Source organism: Myxocyprinus asiaticus, chromosome 43 (genome assembly GCF_019703515.2).
Source record: "Myxocyprinus asiaticus isolate MX2 ecotype Aquarium Trade chromosome 43, UBuf_Myxa_2, whole genome shotgun sequence".
NCBI classification, from domain to species: domain Eukaryota; kingdom Metazoa; phylum Chordata; class Actinopteri; order Cypriniformes; family Catostomidae; genus Myxocyprinus; species Myxocyprinus asiaticus.
In genome coordinates, this window is record NC_059386.1 from 10,125,711 (window position 1) to 10,143,342 (window position 17,632).

The window sequence follows — 17,632 nt, forward strand, 5'->3', positions numbered from 1 at the left end:
TAGGATACAAGCTTACTGTATTTATTTTCTGAAAAAAGAGTGCAAAACAGAGGACATACCAGTATATACAGATAAATGGATGCAATTACGTCCACTTTCTCCACCATCGTCCATTGAGGGGTAACTGTTTACAAAACGAAATAGTCATATGTTTATCTTTACAGAAACTTTTCAATAGAGAAACCAAACACAAGTTACAGTCCTAGACCAGTAGGCCCCAAAATTTTTGAAAAAAACAAAACAAAACAAAAAAGTTTCAAAAGGTCCAAAATGTCAATTTTTTCGTTTTTAGCTTACTAAACAGACCCCTCTGCTGGCTAAAAGTGGAATTGCATATTATGCGACGTTCATCCCATAATTCTCTCCTATCTATGACAGCATCATCTAGTTTGAGATGTGCCCTTATTAAGATACCTGAAAAATACCTCTTGAAAATTCCCTGGAAATATGCATTAATAGACTGGGTGTGAAGTAAAGCAGCCTGTAAGTGATACGCAACAGATCGCAGTAGAACATTTACTCTTAATGGGTAAGTGCTGTTACCCCCAAAATAAGGGTAGAAAATGTGTGTGACTTTGGGTTTTGTTTGGCTAAATATACCAAAATATGCAAACAGCACTGGAATCCAATAAGGGCATCTGAATACAAGTAAGCTACTGAATGTTGCCATGGTGCTATGTTGTTAGCTGAACTCTTTCGAACTCCATTATTATTTTATTTTTTTATTTAACATTCAGTTTGAACGAGATTTGTACATTTTCTGTAGAAAATGAGTGGTACTTGCCAGTGCAAAAGTCTACACCATGTAGGGTGTTTGTGGGTGATTGCCAGGGTGTTGCTATGGGGTTGCTGTGTTGTTCTGAGTGGTTGTTAGTGTATCGCTAGCTGGCCCAAGTTAAAAGAGCCCACCCCCAAGTCTCTATGAAGTTCAGGTCCCAAGATTTGACTTGGGCCCCTCCTTCAGTGTAAGTCTATGGGAGTTTTTAGCTCGTTTCATCGTCTGCCAAAGTGAAAACTGTAATTCCGTTGAATGTTTTGAAACCCCCCTAATCCTAAATATGAGGAATACCAATAGTAATGCTTAACCCGTAAATATCCTCCATGTAGTAGGTTGCGATATGAATTATTGCGTAACATTATTTAGAATGTTTCGTTCTTTGAATATAATAGGCGGAAAAACTAAAAACTTTAAAGGAATGTTCCAGGTTCAAAACAGGTAATGCTCAATTAAAGGTATTTGTGGCATAATGTTAATTATCACAGAAAATAATTCAATCCCCATATATATATATATATATACTGTATATGTTAACATGAATTTAGTGTGATAAAATTGCTAACTGATCTGATCTGTGTAAAGTTATATCTATTACTGGGATTAAACTGGGGTTCACTGTCATGACAAAAAAATTACAACATTGGATATAACTTCACACAGATAAGGTTAGTAAGCTATTTAAACAAGATTATGTTAACATATTTAATGTTTACATCTTGTGGCTATACTTTGTAATAGGGCTGTTGATTGATTCACATTTTTAATTAAATTAATTACATGGTATGCCGATTAATCGAATTAATCGCATATATAAATATTTGCTGAGAAAGGTCCTCAAATAACAGTTATTCAAAATAAAATTATTAAATAATTATTCATATTTATATTTACATAATTATAAATAAAATACATTTATATTATGAAACAATAATAAATAGTTAAAATGCACTACATTATTGTGGCAGACGAGTAAAGCATTGATAAGAATGCTTAGAATCCAATATATTGTTTAATTCCACATTATTGAACATAAGCCAATCATTGGTCTACAGTTCAGAGCAATCCATTTTGCAGTTTGTTTATTATGAGGGCTTTTCTAAGGAAGCGTCAATGTACACATGCGTCAGACGGACGCTTTTGGTCTCGCTTTGGTTGTGAATACCATTTTTAGGTCGCTGTGTCAAGTTGTTAAACGTAGTTTGAAACTTCGAAAAACACTTGAGATACCTGCATTCAAATATGCGCTCTATCAAGCTGTGTTTGAACGCAAGAACGCGTCCGTCTTCATCTTGTGCTGTCTGCTGTTGGTGAGTGTGGTTTGTTCTATGTATAAGCTGCGCGTTGCCTATACAGTGAGTTTCGCTTACTGCCCCCTGGAGAAAACTGATGGTACTTCAAGCTTGAATTGCTCCGATGGTAAGAATATTCCTTATTACGGTCCGGGGACATGATTAATTACGTAAATTTTTGTAACAAATTTTTTATATAAGTAATCGCACTGAATAAATCTATTAAATCGACAGCCCTACTTTGTAAACAATATTAGCATTTATGGACTGGCCCCATTCACTTTCATTGTAAGTGCCTCCCTGTTACTATGATTTTTGCTTTTTTTTTTTTTGTTATTGTTTTTAAAAATGTTTTTAAAGGAGGGACACGTTGACATTATTTTTGTGGAAATCAACATCATGCCACATATGCAGTTGATTCGGCTTGAATTGAACCCAAAACATTCCTTTAAAAAGCAAATGTCTCTACTAAATTGATGATCTGGACATGGAGTAAGCATGGTGCATGACTAAGTTAGATTGCTCATTTTGACTGTTCATTTATCATCTTTAACATAGAGTATATTTATTCCAGAATAGAGCACGGGTTAGAAAATGCTCTCAAGTTTGTCTACATGGGGCTCTTGAATAATTTCATACAAACTGACATTCATTGTGATCTCTTATTGAGAATATGTGTTTAAAAGACAGCCAAAAACTAAAAGCTATGGTCATAATGACAAAAATGCTCTATGATGAAAGATATTAAAGACTCCATGAAATGGTTTGACAAGCAGCTTTCTTTCCTGTATTGATGTATTTTCTATTGAAACAGAAAGTTGGGAGGGACATACTGAAGGGCTCGTCCTTGATTTTTAACATCTGATACCCTTTAGTTTATGTCACAGGTGTGAACCAGTTGGTGGCTGGTTGTACTTACAGTATAATTTAGGGGTTGGTGTCATTCTCATTTCAGAGACCACAAAAGTTTGTATATGCTCCAGCAAACCAGATGAGTAATCAATATTTTTGGTCTGTATATTTTACATATATTTGCCAAAAGTTCATTTAGTCAACTTTTAAGAGATCACTAGCATATAAATGGCTTTAAAGCTAATATATGTAAATTTTAATTTCATGGGGTCTTTAAATAAAATATAATAATAATAATAATAAAAATAATAATAAAACAATCTACAACAGAATGACAGAAATAGAGAAAAAGAAAAAATCATGTTACACTCTTTCTCTAAAACATACAGACACCATTGCACTCTGAGGAGTGATGCTGTCAAACCTGTAGAGAGTGTGAATGTGAATGTCTGTAAGACACTACTTATAAAATAAAAACCCAATTCCTCACAGTAACTGTCTACTGATAAAGCCATAAAAGCATCAAAAACCACAGAAGTGAATTTGCCTCAAAAATTAGCAAAAAAATAAGATTGCATCCAGCAGGTATCTGTTTAAATTCATGATTTGGCAACATACATTCAGACATTTGACAAGTGAGTGTGTGTTCAGTCAATTCCGGCAGTAAATCATAATTCCTCTCTGAGCAAACAACCTGTATGGGAGATATCTTTGCTCTCATTGACATAAAAGCTGATGGCGAAAAAAATCATTGATTCACAGTAAACAGGATTCAGTCCCATTCTGGTTCGAGTCAACTTGCACTTTATCACATTCTTTCTTTTTGAAAAAGAAGTGCTGAGACCCTTCGTCACAATATGTTTCCTTGGATTCTTTGTCCAACCACTGAAGAAGATTTTGGCTTTAGGTTTTTATTTAATTCAATTGCTGCAGTTCACATCTGTTTTCTATAGGGGGCGCTATCATGCTCGTATAAAGCCTGTCCCCTTTTGTGCCTTGTTTTGAAAAATGAGTCATTCCGTCATTGTCATATTCTCTATTTCTGCCGTACGTACCCCATAATAGTCCAGTCCAATAGTGGAAGCGACAGAGAGGTGAGGGATCATACCATTTGTGGGTGCAGGGGTGATCAGGGTGGGTGCTATAATTCACTGTGTCGTACGGGAGGTTCTAGCTTGTGTGAAAGAGCGGTGAGGACCTTGTCAAACTTCTCGTATCGTTCGGACTGGTTGCCTTCCGAACCTCGACTGCCCCATAAAAGCCTCATCTGAAACTCTGTACAGAAGATTTCCAGCACCTCCTTACGCTCTTGGAAATCTATAAGGAGAATGTGGTAAAAAAAAGAAAAAAGAGAGAGTTATCACCACATAAACGGCTGCCCAATGTAGTGGAAGGGGTGGAGTTATGGGGCCACAGTGCTGGCCTGACAAAACATCTGTAAGTAATGGTGAATGTGGCATCTAGTGAAACTTCAGTGATGACAGCACCTTACAAAGGTGAGTTCAATGCTTTACCATCAACCCACGCCTTGTGAATATGTATTATTTGAGATATAAGTGTTGGACTGAGGTTGGCTAACATTCTAAAACAAGTAGCAAATGTAGTCCCTCTCGAGCGTTTCACCATCCGTCTTGGGGTCAAGTGTCTCTAAAATATGGGACAATAAGCATCTCATACGGCCAGGGGTTATACTGGAATTTTTGAGAAAGGGAACCCTAACCCAACCTCAACCCTAACCCAAACTAAGCTTTTTAGGCTAATATTACACTACAAGTAATATAACAATACTACAAGTCCTTGCGCTAGGTAAGAGGAGTTTGTGATGAGTCTCTTGACTTTTTAAAAAAAACAAGTTGTAAAAAAACTGGTAAGGAATGTAAGGTTGAAGATACTATAGCAGTTTTAAAATGTATTAAACTAAAAGTGAAGTAATATTTCATTTTAATGTAAATAATTTAGCTAGATGCTAACACTTACTTGCAATTGCAAGCCTGTAAATGCTAAAGGGTCTGTGGTAGCGAGATGGAATTTTATGACATTGTATTATGTCCCAATACTTGTTTACTGTGTTAGTGTGTACTCAAAAGTATGAACTTTCCCATCACCACTGAAGTGCATACCTTTAGCGCATAGTAGAAGTGAGAAACAGGATGTAGCCCAAGTAAAATTTTACACTCAGGGTAATTGTTTACCATGTAATTTGCTCTCAGCGTTGGTGTGATAAAGTCCTCCGTGGTGAGCGATTGTGCGTGCTGCTTCCAAGTGACTCATGACCACGTCCACCCCAAACTCCACACTCTCCCAGGACTCCAGCACCTCCCCAGCCGCCACACCGCGCTCAAGCAAAGACAACACCGGCACCACGTGAGGGAAGGATGTGTTGGACAGCACACACGTCTCTGAGGGAGACACATTCATTATATCAGTCGATGCATTTTCAGGCATTTTAAAATTTAGATTTTAATCAGATTAAAACAGTAGTTTTTTTAAATGTCATGTAAACACAGTCTGATTTTTGCTTAGATGGACTAAATGAGATTTTAGCTCTACTTTGTCCAGCATGTATAGACCTTAATTGGACTGTAACTGGCCTCAGCGTTGTGCGCATATTAAGTATGATGAACAAATGGTCTCCCTTCTATACTGTAAATACCTATAATAATGTGTCATGGACGCGACAGTTACAGGCTCTTCATATCAAATCATATGGATATCAATGGGAAAATCAAACCTCCACCACTCGTTCTTTTACCATGATGATTCAGACAGATCGCTGACTATTGCTTTGACTGCTTACTAAGCTTACAGCATCTTCGCTATTTGAAATGTAATATCGACATTCATCATCTAATATTGCTGCTGCTCAGCATGTGTCGGACACCCGCTAAAGAGCGATTAATCACAATTAATCGCATATATCAACATTTGCTGTCAATCTTTCCTGTTCTCACAGGACACGATCTTGCGTTCCATCTGCGTTATTTTTAATTGTTTGGTCCATGGACATATGCTTCCGACAGATGCTTTTGGACCATGTTGCTGGTTTTTAGCATCATAAACAAAGTGTTTTTAGGACACTGTGTCAAAATAAAAGTAGTTAAAACTTTGTAAATCACGTTTCGAGATCCCTGCATTCTGCTGTGCTTCGTCCAAGAACGCGTCCTGTGTGACCAGCTCTATTTCTGTGGCTGCGCTGCCTTGAGGTTTGTTGAGGTGCACAGCCCCCACTGACGCAGCTCGTAAAAACACAAAGTTACATGTACTTTAAGCTTGAATTGCTCAGATGGTAGGAAAAATACTGTACATACCTTTATTACGGAATTTACGTATGGGTCAGGGAGCTTGATTTATTGCATCAATTTATCTAAAGTGTTGTTTTTAAAATAATGAATGGCACTAAATTAACACGTTAAATCGACAGCCCTAAAAATGATATACAATTAAATATATTATTTAAATACATTATAATATATATACATATGTATACCGATCACCCACAACATTAAAACCACCTGCCTAATATCGTGTAGGTCCCCCTCGTGCAGCCAAAACAGCTCTGACCCGTCGAGGCATGGACTCCACAAGACTTCTGAAGGTGTCCTGTGGATCTGGCACCAAGACGTTAGCAGCAGATCCTTTAAGTCCTGTAAGTTGTGAGGTGGGGCCTCCATGGATCGGACTTGTTGGTCCAGGCACAACCCATAGATGCTCAACTGGATTGAGATCTGGGGAATTTGGAGGCTAAGTCAACACCTTGAACTCTTTGTCATGTTCCTCAAACCATTCCTGAACAAATTTTTCATGAATGCCAGGACCCATGGTTTCCCAGTAGAACATTGCCCAGAGCATCACACTGCTTCCGCCGGCCTGCCTTCTTCCCATGGTGCATCCTGCTGCCATCTCTTCCCCAGATAAACGACGCACAAGCACCCGGCCGTCAGACCAGGCCACCTTCTTCCATTGCTCCAGTGGCCAGTTCTGACGCTCACATGCCCATTGTAGGCACTTTCGGCAGTGGACTGGGGTCAGCATGGGCACTCTGACCGGTCTGCGGCTACGCAGCCCCGTACGCAGCAAGCTGCGATGCACTCTGTGTTCTGACACCTTTCTATCATGGCCAGCATTACGTTTTTCAGCAATTTGGGCTACAGTAGCTCTTCTGTGGGATAGGACCAGATGGGCTAGCCTTCGCTCCCCAAGCGCATCAATGAGCCTTGGGCGCCCATGACCCTGTCGCCGGTTCACCGGTTGTCCTTCCTTGGACCACTTTTGGTAGGTACTAACCACTGCATATATATATATATATATATATATATATATATATATATATATATATATATATATATATATTAGACCATCATGAGACAGGTTAGTTTTACCCTACTGATGATGTATTGTTGCAATAATAATCCTGCTCAGAACAAGACGAACCGCAGGTTCAGACATTTGGTGCGTGTGCTTGACTGAGGAGCCACTGGTGCGAAGCTACCATCTGTGGGATTATGATTGAAAGCCTCTATGTCAGAGTCCCTCCTAAAAGTAATGATACCACAGCGCCGCGTGACTCCTATTGGCCCGGGAGTGCCGCCCCCTCTCCCATCACACAGCACTTTTGTGGAGTACCTGGTGCTAAATGACTCATTGACGACCTATATAATACATTATTTAAATTATATTTATTTAGTCATATTTAAAGACAATTATGTAAGTTATATTTAAATGATCATAAAACACTATACTTTTATCTTCTATACAAAATGAGTCATTAAATGTAATTTTCATCATTATATTTATTTAAAGTAGGGCTGTTGATTTTACATGTTAATTCAGTGCGATTAATTATATAAAAAATAACGTGTTAAAAAAATTTACGCAATTAATAATGTCCCCGGACTGTAATAAGGAAGATTCCTGAGCAAGCAAAGCTTGAAGTACCACCTGTTTTCTCCAGGAGGCAGTCAATACAGAGAACAAACCAACCCTTCAGCAGACAGCACAACACGAGGACGCGTTCTTGTATTAAACTACATTTAACCAGCGATTATTTAGCAAAGATGGGCCTCTTCTACTAAAATGAATGGGGCGAAATTGGAACGGTCAACCAAGGAGCTCTAAGCGCCCAATGGTCAACGGATGTAGAAAGGAAGTCCCTCCTTACAGTTAAAAGAGCCAATCACCTTTTAGATACAGACATCACCTGTCAATCAACTCTAGAACACACATGCGCATTTGCTATACAAGCCGGAAAATTTCGTTTATTAGTGTAATATGAGGTAAAGAATCACAATTTATGATACCAGTGTTTTGAAAATTTTTCTTAGATCGTCATCTTGACCAACCATTTTTGAGATGTTGGTCTTTCTTCATTCAAGTATAGGAGCTGCACTGGCATGACTGGAAATAGCCTACAGAGAGCGTTCCAAAGATGGCCGACAGTGGACTGACTTGCTGGAAAGACCTGAAAATGTTATGTTTATGACGCAACGCAACCAAAGTGAGATGCTCCAAAAGCATCCGTCTGACGCTGGTGTACATTGACCCTCATAATGAACCTCGGACTGATTGAAAAATTCAGTTGCAAAATGGACTACTGTGAACTGTTGGCCAATGATTGGCTTATGTTTAATAATATGCAAATAAATAATACATTGGATTCTAAAGCCAGTTTTCGTATTGTTTCATCAATGCTTAACTCCTCTGCCACAATAATTTAAAGCATATATTATTTGTAATTATTTAAATATAACTATTTGTAATTATTTCATCATTATAAATTGAATTATTGTTATTTGAGGGTCTTTCTCAGCAAATATTTATATATGCGATTAATTGCGATTAATTCGATTAATTAATTGGCACACCATGTAATTAATTCAATTAAATATTTTAATCGATTGGCAGCCCTAATTGAGGGTTAGAACAGAACTTTAAATCTCAGGAGATATTTCAATAAAATAAATGAAAATTTAGAATTTAGCTACTAAAAGTTTGGGAAACCCTGAATTAAATAAATAACATTTATAATTATAATTATTAAAATTTTATAAAGTAGCGATTCTTCTAGACTGCCATCTTTTGATCTGCCACTCATGAGTAATGTTCTTGCAGTGTAGAATGTGAACATTATTTTGGTATTAGTAAAGGTTAGTAATAAAGGAAGAAGATTTTGTATTGTGTTTCTGTCTTTCTAAAGTGGCAATATATTTTACCTTTGCCATCATTCATGGCTTTCAGGAATGGCTTGAGTTTCTTCTCATAGAGGATGGCCCCTTCTGTGTGTCTCTGTCGCAACGTTATCCATGTCTGCTCCAGCCGTGTGATCTAAAACAAACATCATAGAACATATTGCATAAATATATAGTTTATATAGGTACATACAGTAGATATATGTCCAGTATAAGCTACTCTATAGGTCCAAATCTATCTATCTGTCTGTCTGTCTGTCTGTCTGTCTGTCCGTCAGTCCGTCAGTCAGTCAGTCAGTCAGTCTGTCTGTCTGTCTGTCTGTCTGTATTAAAAACAATAGTAACATACAACCTAAAATACTAGTATGAACTTCTATGATGTATTTACTTGTTTCCCATATACCAAATGCTGATGCAAATGTGTGTATCTCTGCTAGTTTTGCAAACCCCTAAACCTACCCACTGCCAGAACCTCTTGAGACACTATACATTTGAGTTTCTGTTCTTGTCTTCATGTCTTGCTGGCATTTTGATGCTTGTTCGATCCGTACACGAGTCCAGGCTGTTCATTTCTCAACCCTCCCCCCTGATCTTTTCCTCTACATTTATCTCCATCCATACTCCCTCTCCACTTGCTGCCCTTCAATTCTTTTGTTATGACTCCACAAGCGGCTGAAATGGAATGTGATTTAATTGCTGTTGCGGTAAATGTCAGTGCAAACGAAGACAAGAGCGCAGCGACAGCTCCGAGCTGCAAACCACTTTCACTGCTGAATAATTCATCTGAATAACACTCAAAAAGTACACATTCTCTCAGGTTCTTCCCCGCTTTTTATTTATTTCTTGTTAATTGTGTTTTCTAAGGCAAGCATCACTAATAATGTTGCTCATTCATCAGTATTAGATTTTGGTGTCTAACTCATCCCTCACTGTTTGTGCTAAGGACATAAATAATACCTTAAATTGTGCGACTTATTGAGGAGAGGTGTGCTATTAATAGTCTAACTTGTAACTTTGCCTGGCCAATGATAAAACAGGCAAAAAATAAAAAAATCTCATAGACGTACGCTGAAGGAGGAACTCGGGCTACCACATATCTAGAGACCACAAGTTTGGAATGGGCTCTTTTGACTTGGGCCAAAAAGCTTGGGCCATTTCTTTTCTTCAGCAAATGTAAAAATCTAGTTGCTTTTATGTTGTAAAACCTTCCTTGATTTTACAAATTTGTAATTTAGCTTACACTTTTTACCCAATGTGACTTACAGTACACTTCACAATAGTGGTAGTTCATGGACTACCCCGTGCATGATTTAAACTTACAACCTTTCAGTTACCATTCCTGATCTTTAACCACAAAAGTACACCATCCTCATTTTAATATTCTTTCCTACAGATGGTTTCTTATCTCTCTCACCTGTGGTAGCTCCAGGGCTCTCATGACCGCTGCAAATCCATACATGTTGCCCATGTTGCTCTTGAGTTCAGCAGCTAGTTGGATGGTTTTATGCAGGAGGATGGCTCTCTCCTCTGTGCTCCCTGTACAGCCCAGCAAATCCACTGCCATCATTATAGACATGGTGTAAAACCTTTAGAAGGAGAGACAAAGATAACACAATACAGATGATCACTATCAATACATTTAACACAAATACAGTGATGACTATCGAGGAAGTCACATGTTTCATAGTGAGAAAGAGGGTCAGTCTAACATGATGCTAACTAACTACCCCATCTGGAGTTATGTCTTTCTTGATCATTGCTGTATTATTTCAGACTGATCGCACTGTGAATTCGGCGACAGTAGGTCAAAAGTTCTGCTGCTGCACTGCCCCCCAGTGGCTGAAGCTGGAAGTGTTGTTTAACGTATGGGCACAAGTGTGCTCCAGTTTCTGCATGAAATGTCCACAGAGTGGCACCAAAAGCGAGTTGTATTTTTAATTGTAAATGATGCCAAACAGTCAAAAGGAATATACTGTACAGTACATTTTATTAACCCTACCTCCAAACCAAAGCCCCAACCCTAACCCTAACCATCAGTGGAGAAAAAAAAAAAAGTAATTTTAGAGCGAAAATGCAACCTCCAAACCTGTATGTACATGTTAAACGAAGATGTGAACTCATAATTACTGTAACTCTGACATGAAGTGAACACACCATAAAGCAAACTTTAAGAACAAAATATAGAATTGAAAGTCTTTATTTACATAGCTGTGTGTGTGTTTATTTTCTAACCTCTCCAGTAGATCCAGCCTTAGCTGATGTCCATGCGGAAGAGTCAGCAATTCCAGCCCCGAGCTCACTCCCATCATCCTTTGCATCTCCTTGGTAATGCCCAGAATCCTAGCAACCTGTGCACGGCCGCACAGTTACAAGAGCAATATATTCAACCCTCACCCCTTTATATTTTCATATGCATAATATTTTCACACTGAGTACAGAAGACATCTGATTAGAAGTTAACATCAAATGATGAATGTGGTAAACAGTAGTGTGGAAAGTTCAGCTCAGAGTTTATTAACCCTGAAGGTTTAGATGTCACTGGAAGAGTGCAAACAGATGAAGGTTCAGTCCAGACTTTATCAATCAGCTTGAGATGGAATGTCGCCTGTTGGGAGTTGGTCACTTTCTGAGCTCTTATTGATCAGAAAATAATGGTAAAGAGTGATGCTATCTGTCTGCTGTGGGATTTACCAGTTGTCTTTCCCTGTCTTTGTACTTCTTTGGGAGTATTTGGGGCAGGGCCGTTACCACCATAGATATTGATGGGGATACATCCCCTCAATATTTTGAATAGTGGTCACTTTTACATTTGGTCCCTCCAATCTTAAATATTTGGTTACGAACTTGGTTTGGGGTATTAAAAATAGTGCTTGAACAAGTAACTGGGAAATGTGTCCCAGGACCCGTGACTAGCAGTGTTGGGTGTAATCTGATAACAAAGTAATTAGTTACTGTAATCTAACTGCATTGTAGTCAGAAAAGTAGTGTAATACATTACATTTTAAATGTGTAATCACATTACAGTTACTGACTTTCATTTAAGTTAATTACTTTTAAGTACATTACTTGGGTTACACATTAATCTAAAACAATATTATGTACAAAGTGTGTTTGCATTTTTGTGACAGCTAAAGAGTCACTAAGGAGTCATTAAAAGGGAGAAACGCATATTGCTCAATGTATGACTTTCATGCGACAATGAACAAGGAAATATAGACATTATTTTGAATTCATTAAGCAGAAAAACCTTTCTGTCAAATGTGTTTTAGAAAGTAACTTAAAACTAAAGTAATTAGTAATTTGATTACTTTTCCCATGAAGTAATGAGTTGTGTAATCTTATTACAATTTGTAGATTTGTAGTGGATTACTTTTTGAATATCTTACCCAACACTGGTGACTGGGGGGCCCACTCTAAGGGAGGCCCAAGCCCAACAACTTGTGACACAAAATGTGTGTATTTATTATGTAATAATAAATATACATTTTTGGTGGTATTAGTTATGAGAAGCTGTGCAGTTAAGGGAGTAGTCAGGACACAGTAGCGTTCTCGAGCCCGTAACCGAGACCATGTGAACTAACCCAATCCAACCCAACCAGCACTGTCACTACTCAAGCCCAAAATTGCTATTTTTTTTTTTTTTTTTCTCCGAGTGAGGAGTCCAAGATGCAAAGATCTCACAGCTCTGACACAAAGATTTTTAAAAAAGAATATAAAACTAATGAAAACTAATATGGAAGTGGCCCCATTCACTTCCATTGTAAGTCCCTTAGTGTAACCGCTTTAAAATGCGGGACGAGACGAAATAATTTTTTGTTGTAATCAACATTATGCAACATATGCTGCTAATTAAGCTAAACTTGTATTGAACCTGAAACATTCCTTGAATATATGTGATTAATTCTGATTAATTAGATTACAGTAATTTATCAACATGTATTTAATTCTATTAAAACTTTTAATCAATTGACAACCCTTATTAAATATTTCTAACCTTAATTAAAAACTATAGCATAATTTAAAATAAAATATAAAAATATTTATCATAATTATATTTTATTATAATAATTAGAAAAATTCATTTACATTAACCTGACTCAAACTATTAACTATCTTAAAGTATACAAGAAAAACTGAAACCAGCCTGAAACATAACAGATTAAGCGCTTTTCCACCATCGGGCCAAATGGTACTGAGCACGGCGAATAACAGTTCGGTAGCATTTTCACTTGAGCAAGGTTCAGTAAGGTATGATTAAAAACCCTTCCCAGGCCAGATTTCTCAACACGGTTAGCTAACCGTACTCAGGACAGAGAACTGTGCCGGTGGAATGGCTGTAGTGAAGTGGTGATTCGCAATTGGTCACTTGCACAGTTAGTCCATTCTAATCCTGATAACCGTACCAACAACCTGGATTGGTATGGAACGCCACAGTTCTGCAACAAGAAACTTTCGGCCAAATGGTGGAAAATCGCCTTTTGTAAGGTCCAGCCAGACTATCGTCAGGTAGGCCAAGACAACCCAGGATTGTCCCAGGCCCTGTGAATTCAAGTAACGGCCCTGTGAGTTCTCTTGTACACTTTTAATTTCTACTGTGTGTGAGTTTCGATGTGACCTGCCTCACTTTCAAAAAGTGATGATGCTGTTAAGTGTTTAGCTGCATTATTTACCATGCAGTCTGCCTTGGTGATGTGTTTGGCAGCTGTCTTGGGATCCACCTCTGCCAGTAGCTCCTTCACTCTCTTCAACACGCTCATCTCCAGTGGTTTATTCTCGGCTGGCAGAAGAATTGACTGGTACTTGCCAGGTTTGAAAGAGGAGCTGGTCTCCACCAGGGGCAGCATGAAGCCCTCCACCCCATCCTGAGCTCCAGAGCCCAGGCTTTGGCCCTCTTCTACCCTCAGCCTCTCCACATAGCTCTTGCAGGGTGGTGGGGGGGCTTGTCTGGGTCTCAGCTCACAGTAGCTGCCCCCAGGCTCTGAACTCTCCGAGGGGTAACCATGGGCAGGCGTCGAGTGGGTGCTAGGGGGCGTGTCCGAGCAAGGAATGTTGTTATTGGAGGATGAGGGTGAGAGATGGGGATCGCTAGAGCGTCGCAACACGGGGGAAGGTGGGATTATGGCGAGGACACGCCCACCGGAGCCATGTCTGTGGCGGGAGACTGGATACACACACAAACAGATAAGAAAATGATGAATTAAAGGAATAGTTCACACAAAAATAAAAAATTCTGTAATGTACTCTTGTTGTTCCAAACTCAAATGATATGAAGTTTATCAGAATTGTGATGCTTTTTTTTTCTTTTTTTTTTTTTTTTTTTAAATGAAAGAGAATGGAGACGGATACTGTTAAGCTCCAAAAATGACAAAAGAGCACTAGAAAACCACTAGAAAAGTAGTCCATGTGACTTGTGCGCTACATTCCAAGTCTTCTGAAGTCGTATGATAGCATTGAACAGATAGAAATTTAAGTCATTAAATTTCTCTTAAATCTCATTCACGTTTGTGTACATTCAAAATATGTCATGCGAAGATGTGTTTTGCCATTTTTGTTTTACGTTGATGCAGAAAGAATGCCATTGGTTGTCGCATGTCTTATAACCAAGTGCAGTGTGGCAAGTCTGATTATGTGCAAGAGCAAATGAGAGTTGAGAGCTACAGTGGAGGGCAAGGTTTTCAGAAAATAATGCTTTAAATTTTGGTCTGTTCCATGCACAAAGCAAATGTATGGCTTTGGAAGACTGATTTTAATATATTATATTGCACGGTTCATATGGACTACTTTTATTGTATATTTATGGTGCTATTTTGGAGCTTGATAGCATCCTTCCCCATTCACTTTCATTGTATTGAAAAGAGCAGCATGAACATTTTGAGGACTTTTTATCTCTTTATGAGTTCATCAGAAGACAGAAAGTCATACAGGTTTGGAAAAACATGAGGGTGAGCAAATGATGACCTTAACTTTTTGGTGAACTATTCCTTTAAAACTTAAGTGTGTAATTTCTGCCCCAACTAATGGAATTGCAAAAATAAAGACTCTTTTCAAACAGCCTTCCAAATATGTCCCCCATCTGCTGTTGTTTGAACTAACAGATAGTCCCGCCCCCAACTTACACCACTGGTTGAGTCAATGGGCTGGATGGGCCATTCAAAACAAACAGAGGACTTTTTATAGCGCCACAGAGACACCGTATTTACAGTTTTCGAAAGAAAAATTATACAGTTACATACAAATTGCTTACTTATAGTTGCTTCTAGATATAATGTGTTTATTGAACACTGCTATCAATCTGAACAGAATGTGATTAAATACCCAGATATACTGTGTGTGTGTGTTTAAACTCACTGGAGTTGTAGGCAGGGGACAGGGGGGTCTCCCCCACCGGGGACAGGGGGTAGCGGTACTCTTGAATCTGATCCATGCTCATGGCACAGTTCCTCATTGCATCCTTATGGTGCACAGTAGAATGGCTGGAAAAAAAACAAACACACTATTAAATCCCTTGTTCTTTTCTCAAAACACTTTTGATACTTCAAAACAATACATTGTGGAGGTTGTAGGTGTACAAAGCATTTCTTGACCTTTGATTTTATGAACAACAAGTCAGGTGAACATAATAAGGCACAAGCCATAGCAGAAAGCCTTCTAAACTACACACATCCATTGCTATTGTGATTGTGTTTATTGTGACATGAGAGAAGACATGCACACAAGTAGGTGAAGTGATAGGTTTCCATGTGGCCAAATATTTTTATATATTTTATGTACACATGTAAACACACATCACACACACACACCAGCTGCTGCCCTCCACCGGTTTCTCTTCAGGCTTGACTGTCAGAGACTTATCTGGCTCTGTAGACTGGATGGCACTGATGATACAAGACATCCTACATGAGTAAATCACATCTGCATCTATGGCACATGTGTGTACAACTTTATTAAAACACTATGTGTACTTATCAACACACCTAATCATAGACCTGAGATACCTAAATGTAAAGAATGTATACAAATATCCCTCATTATACCTGATTGGTTCTTATCACACCTCATGACCAAACATCAAGACGTCATCATGTCACAAGAACCAATAAGGTTTGACGATATTGACGTAGCCGCCATATTTGATATAAGTACTTTATAAATTTTTGGATCTGAGAGTGAATAACGACTTGAATTTCATTCTATTCATGGCACAAAGTGATCGTATGGCTTCAGAAGACTTGGAATAAATTAAAAATAAGGCACATTGAGTTGTATTGATTAACTTAGGTATTATGGTGTTTTCTGTCCTTTTTCAAGCTTGACAGACCGTAGTCACTATTCACTTTCATTATGTGGCAAATAAACCCTGTGAAGACGTTATAAAATGTCTCTTTTTGTGCTTTTGAGTGACATTACTGTAGGGTGACAGAATTTTCAATATTCCTTCGAGTTCTGTTTTTGATGACAAACCTTTGTGGTCACGAGGGGTTAAACTGGGATAGGGTGGGGGAACCCTAAAATCTGGTGGTGATTGTGGTGTCCTCTATTGAAATCCTTTTGTTATAGTACTAATATTTGTATATACTAAAGCCTATATTTCCTTCTAAATAGAGAGGTAGTGTGTGTATTGGATCAAACAAAACTAGACTGGAACATACAGGAAATAGAATGGATTGACAAATAAACTGCTAATATTTATTTGTTTTAAATCAAAGGGACCAGAATGCCAATTAACCCCTGTTGATAACTACAGGCACTAATTGAAGTTGGTAACATTACAAATGTTGTAAAGGCACCATAAGTAAGGTTTAATAGCTACAATATAAAAAATGAGTTGATGGAGGTTGCATCTCTACCTGTGAGGAATAAGCTTCTCTGTTGTGAGTCCATCTGTCATAGTAACGCTCCGTCTCTTGATGTGGGCCCCCCTCTGGGTCGATGGTGAATTTGCGGATCCTGGTCTTCCACCTGCTAACGCAAACATCGCCTCCAGGTATCTCAGCGGCAGCGTTCTGTTGACCGGACACAGTAGCTGTGCGCCAGTGCGTGGACACACGGATCGACCCGTGCCAGCGTGGTGCCTGACCAGCGTGGGCACAGAGTCAAAGCTCTCGTGCTCTAGCATGTACTGGATTTTACTCTGCCCGCTCTTCACCAGGACTTTACTGATCCGACAGTGAATCACTTCCTGCTGCCAGCGACACGTCAGGATGTAGTCACCCACAGTGGACAGGGAGTCCCGGACAAGGAAGTCACCGCTACGTTGGACCAAAGTTTCTGAGACCTGTGTTGGCACAAATAAAAGAAGATGGGGTAGAAATGAAAATGTCATGTCTGAGAAGAGCAAAGCCAAAAGTAACCACTCTGTTTCACAGAGTGAGGTCAACTTTAGCACAGTCTTTGCATATTTCTCACATTTTCGTTTTGGCTTTTTTGCCACTTTAATTATGAGAAATGTTGCAAGCTGGACTCGAACCTGCATTGTCTGCATGATCACCATAGATCAATGTGTCAGAACATCTGCACTAACTGCTAGG

General features: G+C 38.7%; 1 protein-coding gene across 4 annotated transcripts in view; it reads right to left on the minus strand.

Moving 5' to 3' along the window:
• LOC127433447 (SH2 domain-containing protein 3C-like) overlaps positions 1–17,632 on the minus strand; it is a 107,180-nt gene continuing 89,548 nt past the window's right edge. For 2 of the 4 annotated variants that reach the window (XM_051685360.1, XM_051685362.1), the window contains 9 exons: positions 16,952–17,379; positions 15,905–15,979; positions 15,453–15,577; positions 13,775–14,265; positions 11,337–11,452; positions 10,519–10,690; positions 9,129–9,240; positions 5,112–5,318; positions 1–4,236 (listed from right to left, as the gene is read on the minus strand). In XM_051685360.1, the coding sequence (XP_051541320.1) occupies positions 4,061–4,236; positions 5,112–5,318; positions 9,129–9,240; positions 10,519–10,690; positions 11,337–11,452; positions 13,775–14,265; positions 15,453–15,577; positions 15,905–15,979; positions 16,952–17,379 (1,902 nt within the window). In that variant the 3' untranslated portion in view covers positions 1–4,060. The remainder of the gene's footprint in view (positions 4,237–5,111; positions 5,319–9,128; positions 9,241–10,518; positions 10,691–11,336; positions 11,453–13,774; positions 14,266–15,452; positions 15,578–15,904; positions 15,980–16,951; positions 17,380–17,632) is intronic. The other 2 variants (XM_051685361.1, XM_051685363.1) reach the window with 1 other exon arrangement.